We start from the raw sequence: 19,273 nt of genomic DNA on the forward strand, positions 1-19,273 counted from the left end.
AGAAGCGAGATACCTCGGGATTTCCGAAACACACAGCGTCAAGTTGGACGAGATATCTCGGGATTGTCGAAACAAAAAACATCAAGTGAGGAAAGATACCTGAGGATTGCCGAAACACAAAGCATCAAGTTAGACGAGATATCTCGTAATTGCCATTGTTGAGGTCAAATGTTGATATTATGATGATTTTTTGCAAGAAAAATATCGATATACTGAATCAAAATAAAACAAAACCAATTTTTTTTTTAAGAGCTGTCGTCCATTTATATGCACGCAATCGTTTATTTATTACATTTTGTACATGGTTTCAGCAGATGAGCGCGAGATATTCAATCGCCATATATTGCTATTTGTCCATTTTTTATGCAATATAACGAGTCCACTGACGTATATTTCGATGTCCAATTGCTTTAATGAGTTCGATCCCATTGAATCTCAACCGGGAGGGAGGAAGGGGCTTGTCTTGAATCGTTTATGAAGATAATGAAACTCATTATTCATGTGTGAACTGAATCATCAGGATCGGGAACTGGAGAATGATGGGTATATCAAACCTGAAAACAATGACCATTCATTTGACGTCATCAAGGTGTATAAATCGATTTTTATCAAGAAATTAGTTTTTTCTTGCCCCTGCTGCCCTGTCGTATCGAATTATTTTTCCCATCCAACACATCACGCACTTGCACATTTACACACATGAACATGTTCAGACATGAAACAAAAAAAAAAGTGTCTTCACACAATGTAAGGCCTGTATATTGTGTCCTTTGGCGAAGAGCAAGGTCCACCGCTAGAGCTGTTGTCGCTGCAGTCGCCGTTGACGTCGATCTGAGGGGTGCAGTTGATGGACACGGACGATCCGAAGTCCGGCGAATTGACCACCATCCTCGCGTCGCAGTAGGGCGGGGGTGGCGACGACGGGGCCTCGTCGTCGTCGTCGTCGTCCATGGATTCGGTGGCGATGCCCCCGACGACGCCACCGCCACTCACAACTACACCACCACCACCACTAGATGGCATCTTGTGCTCGTGTTCGACGTCTTTGGCGACTACTAGACAGTCCTGAGATGTTCTCGAGCTTTTGTCCGAGTCCGTCCGGTTTTTGGACTCCTGTTGAGCTTTCTTGCTCCTCTTCCATTTCATTCGCCGGTTCTGGAACCAAATCTTCACCTGGAATCGAAGTTAACGAGATTAATATTAATCAGTGACGGCAGGAGAAATAAAGACCACACTCATCAGATAATTCAATTACCAGCCTTGTCGTAGAGACCCTTTATTTGATTGGTGTTCAGCCCAATCACGTGATTCGCCAGAGCACCATAAGCCACGCGCCTATATTAGGCACTCATTTTATTGAATGAGATCTATTCAATGAATTTTTTCACCCATTTATTTTCATTAATGAAGGACTTTTTTGTTTAGGAAAGTCAAAAAATTGTTATTTTATTTTTATAATAATAATTGTGATAACAATTTGGGAATCACAAAAATATTGTTGTTAGCAGTCATCGCAATTTTTTCTTCAGAAGTCATCGAAAAATCATTGCTGTTAGTAACCATCCAAAAACCATTATTGTTTTAGTGGTCATCAAAAACCACTCTGTCATTTGATGTCTGATAACAATTAGATTTTTTATGGCTGATAACACTGTCTTTTAACAAATACTAGTAAAATTAATATAAATAGTAATAACAACTAATAGTAAAAGTAATTTCGATGGCCATGTAAGTTACAATAATGTCTTTTGAGGTGACCGATAAAAATGTGTTGTTCGTGTGATGAAAATAAATTCTTTGATGTGTGATTGATGACAACAATGATAACAATGAGATTTTTGATGACTGATAACAATGCCTTTTAATAACAACTAATAACATAAGTAATTTTTCGATGGCCAAATACAGTAATGTGTTTTGATGAGCGATAATGACGTTTCTAGGGACTGATGTCCGAGTTTTTCGGTGACTGATAGCAATGGCTTTCAATAACACAACTCGTAACATAAGTAATTTTTCGATAGCCACATGTAATGTCTTTTGAGGACCAATAAATGGTGATTTTAGTCACTAACAACAATGAGATTCTTGATGTCTAATAACAATGATATATTTGATGTCTGATATAATAATGCCTTTGAATAACGACTAATAAGAAAGGTTTTTTCGATGACAACGTGTTATCACGTTGTGTCATCGTTAACTCCATAACTCTATAACTCTTCATGTTAACTCTATAAAAGGGAAATGAATTTTTGTCTTGTGTACGATAAAATAATAATAAAATATTTAACTATCAAGTCTACTACTCGCACTAATGCAAGTACGCTGATCCTAATAATTATAATATACTTAAAAAATACGGGACATTATTTGGAGCAAAAGAAAACTTCGTGAATTATAATTTCAAAAACAATTATTTTTTCTAACAAGGAGAATGAATCTTTGTTTTCGCGTACAATAAATAATAACAATGCATTTAACAATCAAGTTTATTACTAACAATACTGTTACGTTATTCCTGATAATTATAATATTCAGTCGAATCTCGTTTTGATAAATGCCGTTATAGTGAAAATCTCGTTTTAACGAACACTTTTCTAATCCTGCAGATAATTTTACATAGGAACAATGCAAAAACCTGGAATTCCTTTCTCACGAAATTTCGTTATAATGATTTCCCCGGTCATTTGTAGCTCGTTATAACGGGATTCAACTGTACTTAACAAAAAATACAAGAAAACCGTAGAGTTTCTAATTTATAATATAGACCTACTTAATAAAAAATACGGGACATTATTTAAAAAAAAAACCACGGAAACTATATCTACAAAAAATTTCAAATAATTTCTTCCATAAAAGTAGAATATGACTATTTACGCGCACAGTAAAATAATAACAATATATATTTAACAATCAAGTTTATTATTCATACTAATGCCACGTTAATTCTAATAATTATAATATACTTAACAAAAAATACGGGACATTATCCCCAAAAAAAAAAACAAAAAAAACCGCGCAAATAACGCGATTTAGGCTCAATAAACATGTCGTGGCGACGATATTCTTCTCGACGGTCATGCGATCCTTTTCCCAAGCGGCTATGGAGTCAGTCTCTTCCCCCGCATATCCCTGCTCCACTCGCATAGCCCTTTTCCTTACATTTTCAAGCGCTCTTTGCTCTCTCTCTCTGCTCTCATAATCATCACCATCATTGGCTCTCTCTCCTCTCTTTCCTCTCCAACATCTTTTAGCCTTCCCTCCATTTATGTGTGTATAGTTAAAGCCCATCGTCGCAGTTAAACTCATAACAAGCTAGAAACCGTAATAAAATTTGCCTCTCCTTATGAATTAAATTTTCCGAGAAGGGGGCGGGGGGGGGGTCGGTCTTTGAGCGGGCCGCAAAGAAGCGGGAGTCGCAAGAGGAGGCTGACGCCCGCGACCCCCCCCTTCCATCCATCCACCCTGATTAGGCTATCTACAAGTAAATTAGCGAGATTGATTGTCAGTGGGGGTCTCTGGGGGGCTCCGCTGAAATGATAATTAGCCAGCCGGAGGCGCCGGGCTCATTCAATTATGCTCACTCTCCTAATTTCGCGGGGTATTTCTCACACCATACTCTCGCGATCTCCCTCCGAAAGCTTATTTCCAGGGCTACTTTTAACCAAGTTCTCCCGGTCCTCCCATTCGCCTTCTCTCTTTCTCCTAGGGTGCTCCATCTGACTCTCTCCTCTCTTCTCTTTCCATATAAAATGAGGCTCTCTCTCTCTCTCTCTCTCTCTCTCATCAGACCCTCCTTCAGCAGCCGAAAATTCCATTGAAAGATGTCTTTGGAATTTTCTCCATCGGAAATGGGACTATATATTAATTACGTTCGGCTCTAATTTTCGGCGACTTTTTTTTGTTTTTGTGGTGAGAGAGATGAGAGAGTGGTAATTTTTTAATTTGATTTTTAATTAATTTTGAATAAAATTTTCACTTTAAAACTTTCCGATTCCGACTCGAATTGACTGCGCGTGGGATTGTGGATCATTGAGGCGAATTGCTGGCTGTCGTGGGAAATTTCTAATTTCAAATGCAATTCACGAGAATTTTTATTATTATTTGTTTTGGTAATTTATGATTATTATTATTGAAATAATATCTGTGGATTATTTTTCTGTGTTACAATGCAATTAATATGTACGACCGCAAATTAAAAATAATTATATACGTGATTATAATGATTGACTAAGAATAGTAATTCATAGACACGGGGGATTCGCACATAGAAATTTACAAAAAAAATCAATTTTTGGAAATTTTTCAAAATATTTTACTAATATATTAGAAACTAGTATATATAATAATTATTATGCAAATATACAGGGTGATAAATTGATTACGTCATTGCTGCATTTTACTGGAGAATCGTTCATCCTAGAGAGACGTACTTCCAATTAGGAAACGTTATCCAAACGATGTGTGGACCTCACATACGTCATTCATGTTGCAAGGGGTTGTATAGTTATGAAAATAAAAATAAAAATAAGTTTTTATATGGATACCCTGTCTTCAAAAACCCAATTAGACAGTTGTTTCCCCGTCTCTCCTAAAGCCAACAAAAGAAATTCCACGTTTTTAAGTACAATATTTGCAGAGACATAGGAATTCAAAAATCGGAGGAAAGTTGGAAAAGAAGTCGCTGTGGTGGTCGAGTGGTTATAGTGACGGACTCGCGATGCGAGGATCCGGGTTCGAACCCCACAGTGGTGGTTGGCTGAAGTTGGTCTTCTGTGGTTCCCAACTTCAAGGCGCAAATGCGAGCCGATCTCCCCGTTAAAAAGTCTCGCCGCAGAGAGCAACAGTCCTACAACGATAAATCGTTCAATCATAACACTTCACTCATAGTTAGAAAAACTGGTGGCAGATAGCAGCACTACACATAACAAGCATTACAGAGAAACAAAAAAAAACTTCACGTCAGGTTTCACTACACGCACACGCACATTCCCGCATGTACCGATTCGTTGGGGGTTCCGCGGGGGGGGGGGGTGCATGTGTGGTGTAGCAGTAGTAGGTAGGGCCGGGCCTCCAAAAAATGGCTCGGGGATCCATGATGTTCTTAAGTCAGCCACCTCGTTGGGCAATTTGCCTGTTGTGGCGTTGTATTTGTATTGTATTGTATTTGTAAGTGTCGTCCGTTAGTTTTTGCTGTCCTTTTTCCAACTTCTCTCCGATTTTTGAATTCCAGTATCTCAGCGAACATTGCACTTACAAATGTGGAACTTTTTTTTTTGATGGCCTCGGGAGAGACAGGGAAACAACTTCCTAATTGGGTTTGTTAGGACATGGTGGCCAAATAAAAAGTTAGTTTTTTTTTTATTTTAATAAAATAACACATATACACCCCTTGCAATATGAATGACGTATCTGACTCAGTCATACATATTATTTGGGGGGGGGGTACTTTTTCCTAATTGGGAAGCATGCCGCTATAATCAACGGCTCACCATTAAAATGCAGCAAGGGGAATTAAATAACCACCCTGTATACAGGGTGTCTCTGAACTCGCGGGCCAAACTTTAAGGAGAAGGTGGAAAAATACACATACAGAAGCATTTTTTGTACATCAATGCGGGGTCGGAAATGAGGAGTGTTGGCGGAAAAACGCGAAACGCTAAGGAAATACAAGAAAGCTTCTTATTTACATCATTGTGTGAAAGTCTTACTAAGAATGATTTGATACAATTAAATGCTGCCAGGCTTGTATCGATGTTGGTGGTGGCACATTATAGCACTTCCCGTAACTATTAATGTAAATAAAAAGCTCTTCATTTCCTCAGCATGTCGCGTTTTTCCGCCAACACTTTTCATTTCCGACCCCCACCTTGCTATTCAGAAAATGCTTCTTTATGTGTATTTAAAAATTGAAAATTTGGCCCACGAGTTCAGGGACACCCTGTATTATGATTACATAAAGCAATGTTTCACAAAGTGAGCATTATCTCCCCCTGGTGGGCGATGGAACGATCCACAGGGGCGATAGAAACTACGAGTATAACATGGGATCCCCTATGGGTTTGCTTGAATCGAAGGCGATGAGAGGGAAAAAATTTCTGAAGATGGGGCGGGGGGGGGGAGGGGGGTTGATGGAACATAAAGTTTGGGAAACTGGTATAAAGGGTGATTCTAGAAATAAAGTATTACAATAAATTAGCTTTTAAAATAATCTATAAGTGAACTGTTTTCCTTTCGACTGCGATTCAAGTTTTGTTGAATCTATCTTGAACGTGGTTTTAATTATACTTTAACGCATTATACTGATGTGACGTGGATCATGTCATTTGACTTCATTAATTTTTTTCTCCAGACTATGTTCTTCATCATATAAAGAACATTCTTTCAAAAACTTCTCATTGAAATATCGTGAAATTTTCGTGTTTTTTGAGACTAAACGGTTTATTAAAATTATGTTTTTTAGCGAGAAAATTTTATTGAAATTATTTTAAGCAGTTATATGGTAAGAATATGAGCAAAATTTAGTCATTTTTTTCATTGCATTTTTTAAAACTAAATGTGTAAAAAAAAAGCAATAAAAAATTTCAAATGTTTCTTAAAAATAGACGATTTTTCGCATAGGAAACCAGGTCCGTGCACCCAGACACCCGTTGAGTTGATTATTGGTTTTCTTATTAGAAATTGTTCTTTTTTTTGGTTTCATTCATGCTTTAATTTTCATAATTTTTAAATTTCTCTTTAAATTAATAATTTGATATTTTAAGAGATAAGTTTTCGTAATTTTTTAAAATTCTCTTACAATTAAATATTCATTAGTAATTTGTTTCCAAAAATAATAGTGTTTTGAACTTTCATAGATTGAATTTTATAATTTACTCTAGAATAGAAATTAATCACTTTTTGTGAATCGAGATAAATATACGTTAACATAAAAGAGTTAATCTGGATACGATATATAGGTAATGCACATGTATAGCATAAGCATAAATGCTAATAAAATTGGTCTATTTACCTGCGTTTCGGTGAGCATTAGATTCGTGGCGACCTCGAACCGCTTTGGCCTGGACAAGTACTTATTCATTCTGAACTGATTTTCCAGCTCGAGCAGCTGTTGACTAGTGAAAGCTGTCCTCGGTCGCCTGGTCTTGCCTAAAACTGCTGGTTGGCCCTGACCTATAAGAATAAAATTTGATTAAGTACCATTAATACATATCCTGCTAATCACATTAAATAAAATATATTCCATTCAAACCATCATTGTATTCCGTAAAAAGAATCTGGAAAGAAATTGTTAAAGAAAGTAATCAGTTCTTAATAACCGCAAGTATAGCCTACTCGAAGAAAACCGCCCGCGTAAGGTCCTATTTTCCTCAGAAATCAACAGACATATTTTAATGGAAAGACCTTATTTGGATAATGAAAGCTAGTCGTGTTATGAACGGTCTACCGTATGTTACTTGAAACCATGGCAAAGGCTTGATTCTTTTACCAGGCAACAGTATTTTTTTTCCCCAAGTCTAATTCTATTTTTGCATGTGTAAAATATTCATTAGTAAGTCACAAATCTTGCTCAACCTGATTCATTAATTTATTCTGATCACCCCAGGAATAATGAATATCAGTATCATCTGTATACAAATTTATGTGTAATCACTTTTGAAAAATCTTCAAAAATGAGATCATTAATTAAAATATAGAGATAGACGGCTTTTATTATCCCAACATATCAAGGAAACAAATATTTTCTGGATTTTATGCCGAGGAGAACTTGGAAAGAAAAGGGTCTCCGCCGTGACACGAACCCAGGTCCTCTGACATTCCGGGCAAGAATGCTACCATCTATACCACTGAAAACACAGCCCTGCCTTCCTTATTTCATGCATTGCGGTGTGAGGCGCTGAAGAAGAAGCATTAGTAGCCTCTCAAGTTCAGCGAATAGCCCCCCCCGGGTAGGACGGTAGAGATAGAGATTGATGGCTTTTTCTCAGCCTATTATATTAAAAAGGTCCCGGTGGAGACCAGATGAATTTTCGTTCCGAGTTCACCTCGGCATAAAATCCGGAAAATATCCGTTTCCTTGATTAATTGAAATCGTAATACGCAATGGACCTAACATGGAGCGGACCTAATTCCGCCAATGGTGTTTGAAAAGTATATACTAAATAGAGTACTTGTATGTTGTAAATCTTGTAAAGTTTTTTTTTATTTTATTTTGCGGTTTTAATATAATTTATAACGAAAGAGAACATCACATCTACAAATACAAGGCCACAACAGGCAAAATGCCCCCAACAACCGACATATTAAAATTTCTCATTATAAAATTACGTGGTTTACTGTGTCAAATGCTTCAGACAAGTCCATGAAAAGCACAGCAGTTTGGTCATCTTTTACACTCCGATACTTTGATGTTTCTATCTTTTAACTAATTATATTAAAACTACTTCTCCAAACAAATTTAGTCGAAGTTTGAAAATGAATTTTATGTATTTTGCTCCCCTTAAAAAATTTCATTGACCAAAAGCAAAGAACTTTGTTTTAGGTAGAAAACGGACAAGAAGATTTCTCGAAGGTTGGAGATAAAAATTATTCACACTGTTTCTAGTTCCACATTTGGCGATGGGAATTGCTATGGTATATTTATAACGAATGCTAACTATTTGTTGTACTATGACATTATGATATTATCCTAAATATTAGTATGCTTCCCATCCCATTTTCTGAAAAACAAGAGATAAAGGGGAGATATAAGAGAGATTTTATTGTATTTTTGTATCGCATTTTACCACAAAATGTAGTATATCTATGACTATCGCAATCGTGAAAGCGTATCAGAAAATTCGAGTGATTAAACAATTTAACGTCGATTACAGCTAAATACAATCCGTAACAACTGTAATTATCTCATACAAATAACGATCCTTCAATGCGTGTTATACTCCATTTGAGAGAACCATACAATACATTCTTCAATCCCCCTCGTGTAATACGTTACGGGATATCCTCCAGAACCAATCAGAACCGATCTTATTCAAAATCGGCAATGAAACTCGAATCTGATTGGGTTCCTTTCTCCAAATTCATGGAAATTCATTCAAAAAAAAAGAAGAAAAAAAAGACACCTTTTCGGCAGAAAAACCATTCGAAGCAATCAACGTCCAAAAAAAAAAAACCGTATCCATCCTTTCAAGAAGAAAAAATAAAATAGCAGCGTTATATATCCGATACCTCGCAAACCGTGATTTTGCTGGAAAGCTCCGCTTACAGGAGAAGGAGAGAAGATCTCCACACAGATTTTTGCAAGAGGGGGAAGGAACAGAAAGCGCCAATGCGAAACACCTTAATAAAAGTTTTAAGAGATCTTTTCCACGCCTCTTCGGATATATATACACACACATAGTCTATACTCTATACCCCTAACCATTTCCCATTCAAAAAAGAGGCTCCGCTATTCAAAATGGCTGCCACAGTAATAAGCCTTCGGAACTATTTTCTCCGGCGCAATTCGAGTAAGTCTCACAAAAGATTTTATTAGGCAAAAGGACTACAAAAGAGAGACTCCAGGACTATGGACGTTGTAAAAAAAAAAAAAAAAAAGAGCACTCACACACACACACATACTCTCTTATACGCCGCTCTCTTTCAATCCGGCACACACTCCAGTTTCTCCCAAACGCTCCATTTTCTTATTTTTTTGCTCCAAGAAAATCTCTTCTCCGTTTTCCTATAATTCGATGAATTGAGCCCGTTTTCCAGCTCCATAATCTGCCTATAAGCCTCTCCCTCTTTCTCTCTCCCCTCCTCCTCCTCCTCAACTTGAATTTTCTCTAGGTTTTGCCCCAAAAAAGCGTCTTTTTAACAACAAGAAGGCAGCGTTTCGTAGATTAACTCCCATAGCGTAAGGTGATCTTTCTCTTCTATTTTTCCTCCCTTATTTATTCTTTTCGAAGAAAAGAGCTCTCGAAATGGTTGCTAAATAATAATAACAATAACAATAAAATATATATATATGCAGTGGAACTTCGTTTATACGTCGCTCAGTTATACGACTTTCACATTTATACGACGTTTGGCTTCGGTCGCAATTGACAGCCGCAATACATCGTAATGTTAAAATAATTCATTTATTCCACGCAAAACCTCAATTATTCGACTCGAACTCCGAATGTTTAAAAAAAATCGGCATGTAAAGCCATGAACTACGCGCAATTTTTATAGACAGTGAAAACGCGTTGCACGCTGAAGAAGTCGTTCTTGCGTATTGCCACTGTAAATGCCATTAATTTTAGAGTGATTTATGACATATACGAAGGTTGTCATTGAGGTGGCTGATGACCATTTAGATTGGACATTGGTGATTTGTTTGTCGCTTGTTTCCGAGGATACGCAGACTCTTCAATCCCCCCGCCCTCCCCCCAAAAAACGGGTTTCGATTGTTTGAAAGACGGCCATACGTCCTTTCATAAACTTTTCTCCCAATAGTTTTCGGTATTATTCCCCAGGAGGTGGGGGGAAAAAAATGAGAGTCCAAGGTAGGAGAATTAAATTCAGATACCATCACCTTGAGAATTCAGATATTATCAGCTTGAGAAGAATTCAGATATTATCAGCTTGCGAAGAATTCAGATATTATCAGCTTGAGAAGAATTCAGATATTATCAGCTTGAGAAGAATTCAGATATTATCAGCTTGAGAAGAATTCAGATATTATCAGCTTGAGAAGAATTCAGATATTATCAGCTTGAGAAGAATTCAGATATTATCAGCTTGAGAAGAATTCAGATATTATCAGCTTGAGAAGAATTCAGATATTATCAGCTTGAGAAGAATTCAGATATTATCAGCTTGAGAAGAATTCAGATATTATCAGCTTGAGAAGAATTCAGATATTATCAGCTTGAGAAGAATTCAGATATTATCAGCTTGAGAAGAATTCAGTTCGGAATCCATCTAGATGAGAGATCACTTCAAAATCCATCTTGATGAGAGTTCACTTCAGATTCCATCTTGATGAGAGTTCAGTTCCGATTCCATCTTGAACATAATTCAGATACCATCATCTTGAAGAGAATTCAGATACCATCATCTTGAAGAGAATTCAGATACCATCATCTTGAAGAGAATTCAGATACCATCATCTTGAAGAGAATTCAGATACCATCATCTTGAAGAGAATTCAGATACCATCATCTTGAAGAGAATTCAGATACCATCATCTTGAAGAGAATTCAGATACCATCATCTTGAAGAGAATTCAGATACCATCATCTTGAAGAGAATTCAGATACCATCATCTTGAAGAGAATTCAGATACCATCATCTTGAAGAGAATTCAGATAACATCATCTTGAAGAGAATTCAGAACACCACCTTGAGAAAATTCAGAACACCATCTTAAGAAGAATTCCGTTCTGATTCCATCTTAAGAAGAATTCAGTTCTGATTCCATCTTAAGAAGAATTCAGTTCTGATTCCATCTTAAGAAGAATTTAGTTCTGATTCCATCTTAAGAAGAATTCAGTTCTGATTCCACTTGATGAGAATTCAGTTCTGATTCCATCTTGATGAGAATCCAGGTGAAAGAATTCAGTTCGGATTTCATCTTGATGAGAATCCAGGTGAAAGAATTCAGTTCGGATTTCATCTTGATGAGAATCCAGGTGAAAGAATTCAGTTCCGATTTCATCTTGATGAGAATAAAGGTGAAAGAATTCTGTTCAAATACTATCTTGAAGGGAATTTAGTTCATATACTGTGTTTAGGAGAATTTAGTTCAGATACTATGCCGAGGAGAATTTAGTTCGAATTCCATCTTGAGGAGAATTTAGTTCAGAAACCAACTCGGAAGAATTTAGTTCAGAAACCAACTCGGAAGAATTCACTTCAGATCAATTTTGAAAGAAGTTCCGATGCTATTTTAAGCAAAGGTAATGCTCTTCTAATTTCATTTCTCTAAGCGATTTGAAATGCGACTTTAAAATTCAATTTTTTTCTTTGTTTTTCCCCCCACAAATATGAATGAAACGACTTTTTAAAACATAATTACAGATGCAATTGAAGGCATTTAATTTTATAAAAAAATTTTATGTCTATGGAGGGGGGGGGGTGTGTCGTTTTTCTAAGAAGTCTCAGTTGTGCGACTAATGGACGTTTTAACCCGGTCTCTTAAACGTCGTATAAACGAGGTTCCACTGTATATAAGAAAGAATAAGGAGTAAAAAGGAGACAGAGAAAGAGTGGAAGAAAGTCTCCTACGCCACCTGGAGTCCCTTGAGGAAAATACGAGCCATCAACAACAAAAAAAAGGTGGAAAGACCACGTTGCTCGAGCCTACCCACTCTTACTCAATATCCTCGTCTCAAGCCCAATTTATCTGTCTATTTCTTTCTTTCCAGGGCCACCCTTTATAATATTATCCCTTGGTTGGTGTTTAAAAGCGGAGCCCAAATCCCATTAGATGGCATAGGCCCAGCTGGGTAAGTAGCTCCGGGTCAACAGTATATCTCTGATTAGGGTGGAAACACCCCTCAACTCCTCCTGTTCGTGAAAAGTCCTGGAAAAAGTAGGGGAAAAAAAAGGGACCTTTTTTACTTTTCTAAGTGGTTGGAATGTTTCGGAGGTAAAATTTTCAACACTGCAATTGGTTTTTCTTTTGTTGTCTACGTGTGTGTGTGTGTTTGGTCTTATTCTATTGTGGATACTTTAACTATGGGTTCGTGTCAGGTCCTTTTGTGTATTCTTCTCCTAAGGGTCCCTGTTTGCTCCTCGTCTCTTTATCCTTTTTTTTTTCCCGGCCTGGATACGTATTATCGTAGGTTATTTCCCCCCTTTTATTTTCTATTTCAATGGCCGACGAATAAATTGATTTCATTGTCCCCGCCATCCCCTCATTGAAAATGATTATTAAGATGAGAAATGGCGGACGAAAATGATTCATTTCTGGGATATGAACGATAAATGAAGTAGTTTTCGATTGTTATTATCACCGCGATAAAGGGGGGCTAGATTGATTAGTAATTAAGTAACGAATCTTTAGAATGACTAATTAATTATGGAAGATAATTAGTTAATTATTGCCTTTTCTCTCTCCGGACGGAATTGAAAGAGACTTTGGAATTTTAGATTAGATTACGTGGGAAGACTTCATGAATACGATATTAATGTGGAGATAGGATGTTTTCAAATGGAATGTTTGTTGTCACGTTCTGAATATTGTGATTATCTGTCATGAAAATGAAGAGGGTCTGAACCAATCCAATAGCCTCGTATGTGACGAGATTTGATGACTTTGGAAAAAGCCATGAATGAAGCCGAGTATTCGAGTATCTGGATTCTCCTCACGGTGTTATCTGAAACAAATTCTCTTCAGGACAGTATCTGAATTTTCCTGAAGATGAAATGTGAACTGAATTCTCCTCAAGATGAAATGTGAACTGAATTCTCCTCAAGATGAAATCTGAACTGAATTCTTCTATAGATTAAATCGGAACTGAATTCTTCTATAGATTAAATCTGAACTGAATTCTCTTCAAGGCGGTCATGATGATGGTATCTGAACTGAATTCTCTTCAAGGCGGTCATGATGATGGTATCTGAACTGAATTCTCTTCAAGGCGGTCATGATGATGGTATCTGAACTGAATTCTCTTCAAGGCGGTCATGATGATGGTATCTGAACTGAATTCTCTTCAAGGCGGTCATGATGATGGTATCTGAACTGAATTCTCTTCAAGGCGGTCATGATGATGGTATCTGAACTGAATTCTCTTCAAGGCGGTCATGATGATGGTATCTGAACTGAATTCTCTTCAAGGCGGTCATGATGATGGTATCTGAACTGAATTCTCTTCAAGGCGGTCATGATGATGGTATCTGAACTGAATTCTCTTCAAGGCGGTCATGATGATGGTATCTGAACTGAATTCTCTTCAAGGTGGTCATGATGATGGTATCTGAACTGAATTCTCTTCAAGGCGGTCATGATGATGGTATCTGAATGTTCCTGAAGATGATGGTATCAGAATGTTCCTGAAAATGATGGTATCAGAATGTTCCTGAAGATGATGGTATCAGAATGTTCCTGAAGATGATGGTATCAGAATGTTCCTGAAGATGATGGTATCAGAATGTTCCTGCAGATGATGGTATCAGAATGTTTCTGAAGATGGTGATGAATTCTCTTCAAGGCGGTATCAGAATGTTTCTGAAGATGATGATGAATTCTCTTCAAGGTGGTAATGATGATGGTACCCTCAAGGCGGTTATGATGATGGTACCTTCAAGGTGGTGATGATGATGGTACCTTCAAGGCGGTTATGATGATGGTACCTTCAAGGCGGTGATGATGATGGTACCTTCAAGGCGGTTATGATGATGGTACCTTCAAGGCGGTTATGATGATGGTACCTTCAAGGCGGTTATGATGATGGTATCTGAATGTTCCTGAAGATGATGGTATCAGAATGTTTCTGAAGATGATGGTATCTGAATGTTTCTCTGAAGATGATTGGTATCTAAATTATTCTCAAGATGATGGTGTCTGGATTCGCATCAAGATGGAATCGGAACTGAATTCTTCACAAGGTGATCCCTGAACTCTCCTCAACTTGAATTCTTTTAAAGATTGTATCTGAACTGAGTTTTCCCAAAAATGCTATATGAACTTAACTGAATGCTTTTCAAGATTATTCTGAATTCACCTAAAGATGGTATCTAAAATCTTCTCAGGATGATGATTTTCGAATTCTTCTCAAGATGATGATTTTCGAATTCTTCTCAAGATGATGGTATTCGAATTTTGATTAAGATGATGGTATCTGAATCCTCAAGATGATGATATCCGAATACTTCTCAAAATGATGATATCCGAATACTTCTGAAGGTGATGGTATACGGATACTTCTCACGGTGATGATAGTTCGATTTTCCTGAAGATGAAATCTGAACTGGATTATCTTCAAGATATCGGTGTCTGAATTCTCTTCAAGATAATGTCTGAATTCTCTTCAAGATAATATCTGAATTGTCTTCAAGATAATGTCTGAATTCTCAAGATAATATCTGAATTGTCTTCAAGATAATGTCTGAATTCTCAAGATAATATCTGAATTGTCTTCAAGATAATGTCTGAATTGTCTTCAAGATAATATCTGAATTGTCTTCAAGATAATATCTGAATTGTCTTCAAGATAATGTCTGAATTGTCTTCAAGATAATACCTGAATTCTCAAAACGATACCCTAGTTCTCAAGATGGTATCGGAATTATTCTTCTTTAAACATGCTGAAATCGCATTCGTGATATCTGAAGCTCTGACATATATTCTACCTCTTGACAGTCAGCTTAAAGATCTAATTTGATTCGAAATTTTCTTATGTATTTTCTTTTACATATTCCTACGCAGGCTTGTACAATAAAGTTGTCCTTTCAGTGTACATCCTTGTAAATATTGTCAGGTACGCAGCATTTTGATGAATTTCTCTCGTGCTGTATGGCCAGACTTGCAAACTGCTAGGGGAAGCCGGATTCAACCTACGGGAAATATTCTGCAGCGATACGGAGTGTCCCACAATCGACTGACGGTTATCAAAATGCAAGAAAACGGTGGCAGATATTAAAGTCAGCCTTGCGGAATATAAATATGCGAAGTCAGAAATTTCAGATACGTCATTGATGTTCCAAAGGGTTGTATAGTTACTAAAATAGAAAAATAAACCTTTTTATGCAGACACTGTGTAGCCAAAAACCTAATTAGTTGCCCTGTCTCTCCTGACGGCAACAAAAAAATTCCATGTTTCTAAGTGCAATATTCGCAGAGATATTTGAATTATCGTCCGCAAGTTTCTGCTGCTTTTTTCCTAACTTTCCTCCGATTTTTGAATTCTGACAGCTCTGCGGATATTGCGCGTTGAAACGCGGAATTTCTTTTGTTGGCCTTAGGAGAGACAGGGCAGGTAATTGGGTTTTTTTTTTTTTTGGAAATTGAAATTCCCGACTTCGCACATTCATATTCTACAAGAATGATTAATATCAGTCACCGTTTTCTTGCTCTATCCCATTTCGAAAACCGTCAGTCGATTGGGAGACACTGTATGCGATGGACGTCGGACTCATGCTTTAAGACGGCTCTGCGCAATGTGATTTGATCCCCATGTGAAGGTGCTGGTTCTACTTCAGCTGAATGAAATCTTCTGTTGAAGGCAAACAATGTACAGGGACGTAAAATTTGAGGTGAAACATTATCTTCCAACACATCAACGAAGAGAAGGCTGTCTCAGATGGAGTTGCGTCACCAATTACAAAGAAGGCAAACCCATCTGGTTTGGCTAGCATGATCATGTTGACAGTCTTCATTTGATGTCAACATAACAAACCACACCTCGAAACATGGTGCACCACTTGAAACACGGCTTTCGTTTGAAACACATGATTCTTCGTTTTAAAACGGCTTGCATTTGACTTAAATTATCCTCCAGATATAATTTGAAATTTATTTACTAGTGTAATGAAATGATTACGATTATGAAAATGATTATGCTAAAAAAAAGCATAAAATCAATTGTCATCTGTCATTAGTGGATGTTTCGATTCATATTGAATTATAGATTTCTATAACATTGTAATAACATAATATCGCACTGTTGAACTGAGCTTTTTCAAGTACATTATTTTCAATTGATACATTTGACACTGGAGAGTTCCACTAGAATTCTAGTAAATCCCTATTTGCAATATACTTACATCCCCTATCATTGAAACACTGGATCTTCAATTTATAGTTACCGCAAACTGTATCAAAAACCATGCTTTAACCCCATTGCTTTAAACATGCTTTAACTTTAGTTTCCCAACCTTTTTTGTCCCATCGCCCCCCAACGTAATCTAACCCGTAGTATCCTATGTTACACCCGTAGCTTCTACCGCCCCCCGGGGGTGTTAACGTCCACGTTGGGAATCACTGCTCCAACACTTTAAGCGGCACAGTAGAAATAATTAAACCCCTTTCAAAATGCATATCTTTTTTTTCAACAAAATATGCTTTCTACCGATTTTAGTCGGCTTTCTACCCACTTTGCAAAATGAAGGGGATGAAAAAATGTGCTCCATTGAGAAATTAGGCTTAAAAAATATCTGAACTTACCACTGGTGAAATAAAAAGGTTTTTCTTAAAAATACAAATATAAGGGCACAATATTCAAATTGCCCAACGAGGTGACTGAAAAAAGATGTCCATAAAGAATATGGATGTCAAATATAATCGAAATACTGCAACGCATTATAAGAGTATATATCAGGGAAAAAAACTATAATTAATAATATATGATACACTGCCCATAGAAAATATTATGGTTGCCTTATTCCAAGTATGAATATCTTCTCGATTTATCCCACTATGTTTATCGTACTTCTTTTTGAACGTGCCAATTATGTTAGACTTCACATCTTCATAGCTTGTGTGCCAACAAGAGCACGCAGAGCTCTTTTCTGGCGCTCCCTCGACCAAGTCAATGTCCCTCTGTAGGTATAATCTCCCAACCCTGACGACATACTCCAATCCAGTACGAACAAAACCTCGGAAAACCGGAAAAATTACTTTAGGAGAACGCGAAAAGACCTTTTCACGAGTATCAAACCGAGCATCATTCTATTAGCTTTTTTGCCCACCGCTGAACAATGTTCAGAAAAACCTAAGCCTCTCGTCCATAAGAATACCCAGATCGGTGGCCATAGTTGCATCCGGAATAATATCACCATTCAACTCGTGGGTTGTTCGAACCAAAATGAGCGACCATCCACTCATCAACACTAAAGCTCATGCTCGATTCATTAGCCTATCCTGCAATCATATTCAAGTTCGTCTGGATCATCTCCCTGTCGCTTGGATTCCCGACTACCCCCATCAGCTTCGCGTCTTCTGCGAATTAGCTAACAATCCCATCGATATCCTGATCGAGTTTATCGATAAAAATTGAAAAATTATAGGCCCAAGGACACTTCCTTGAGGGACTCCAAGGAAATGTCCTTGTAATTTCACTGAACTCCAATTTAATCACAAAGGTGCAAAATTTATGGAACATAACCAAGGAAGTTTCCTCCGGACTTCTTTGGACTCCCTCAAGGAAGTGTCCTTCTGACTTCTTGACCGAATGTATACAGCCTCGCCCATTGAAGTGTTCCAAAAAAATTTTCAGTACTTTGTGATTAAATCGGAGTTAAGCGGTATTCCAAGTTTATTGCGATACAATGAAAAACAACAGTATTTAAACAGTGAAATGAACGCAACAACAATGCCTTTGGAAGTTTGTCAATGAAACTTGCAACAATAGGTGACAACAAAGGGATTTTTTCCAACAGCATCCAGTGAAGAATATAAATACAGTGGCGCTGTCGGTGCTGGTTCAGGCAGTGTTAGTTTGCGCCTTTTCTTCCCATGAGCAAATAGTAGAGAAAATTTATTTCGATCAAAAAAACGGCCCCGTCTCATGATAAATTGGCGATTCATACTGGTTCACTTCAGGCTGAGCATTTAGGTTGCCTCTCCAAGGGCTCCTCTCCATACAAGCACTTTTTTTTAAATAGAATTTTTCTTAAAATAGATTTTTTTTTTTCAAATTTCTTGTTAATCGATTTTTCTTTAATAGATATGTGCGATCGAAACGTCCGGGGCGTAAAGCGCATCCCGATTTGTCGCCTGGGGCGTCGCCATGGTTGTGTCTTATAACTATGGTGACGCTCGGTGCCACTCGCTACGAATGGCTCGGTTCTCAAAAATGTCTTGGAACCGAGTCGCTCACTTAAAAAAAAAAACAAAACGGTGATGGAGCAGCAGAGGTTTAAATACCCGCGAGTCAAGGTATGTCTTAGAAGGCTTCGGCCTTCGATCATATTCATTCGAATGGACAAATAATCGCCGGGAAAACTGATTATTTCTTAAAATGTATCCGTTCGTTTGAAGTCGGAAGTCGGTGCGTAGAGAGGTTTGCAAAACGCTGTCTCAGTTAGGGAAATAACGATAATGACCTAATACTTTGATAATGCACATATTTTAATGAAATATGAGATTATTATCAATGTGTTAGAGGTAATTATCACCAAAAATAAAACGATCTCTGGAGAGGAGGTTCGTTAGGGCCCCTTTTTTTATTTTTTTGGCCTCTGCTGTGTATCATCGGAGAGTATCTCGTGAAGAGATACGCTTCCTTTGCATAAAGTGCACTGCTCAAAACAAATAGGGGAGCAAACAAAAAAGTGAAGAAAACCGTGCGAGACA

General features: G+C 37.4%; 1 protein-coding gene across 1 annotated transcript in view; it reads right to left on the bottom strand.

Moving 5' to 3' along the window:
* Nucleotides 1-247: 247 nt before the first annotated feature.
* LOC149084714 (uncharacterized) overlaps nucleotides 248-19,273 on the bottom strand; it is a 68,743-nt gene continuing 49,717 nt past the window's right edge. The window contains exons 2-3 of the mRNA XM_089235522.1: nucleotides 7,016-7,176; nucleotides 248-1,173 (exon numbers count right to left, since the gene is read on the bottom strand). Coding sequence (XP_089091648.1) covers nucleotides 739-1,173; nucleotides 7,016-7,176 — 596 coding nt within the window. The 3' untranslated portion in view covers nucleotides 248-738. The remainder of the gene's footprint in view (nucleotides 1,174-7,015; nucleotides 7,177-19,273) is intronic.

This window comes from Pholcus phalangioides, unplaced genomic scaffold (genome assembly GCF_987345545.1).
Source record: "Pholcus phalangioides strain wild (caught in Gottingen) unplaced genomic scaffold, Ppha-v1.0 ptg000008l_1, whole genome shotgun sequence".
NCBI classification, from domain to species: Eukaryota; Metazoa; Arthropoda; class Arachnida; order Araneae; family Pholcidae; genus Pholcus; species Pholcus phalangioides.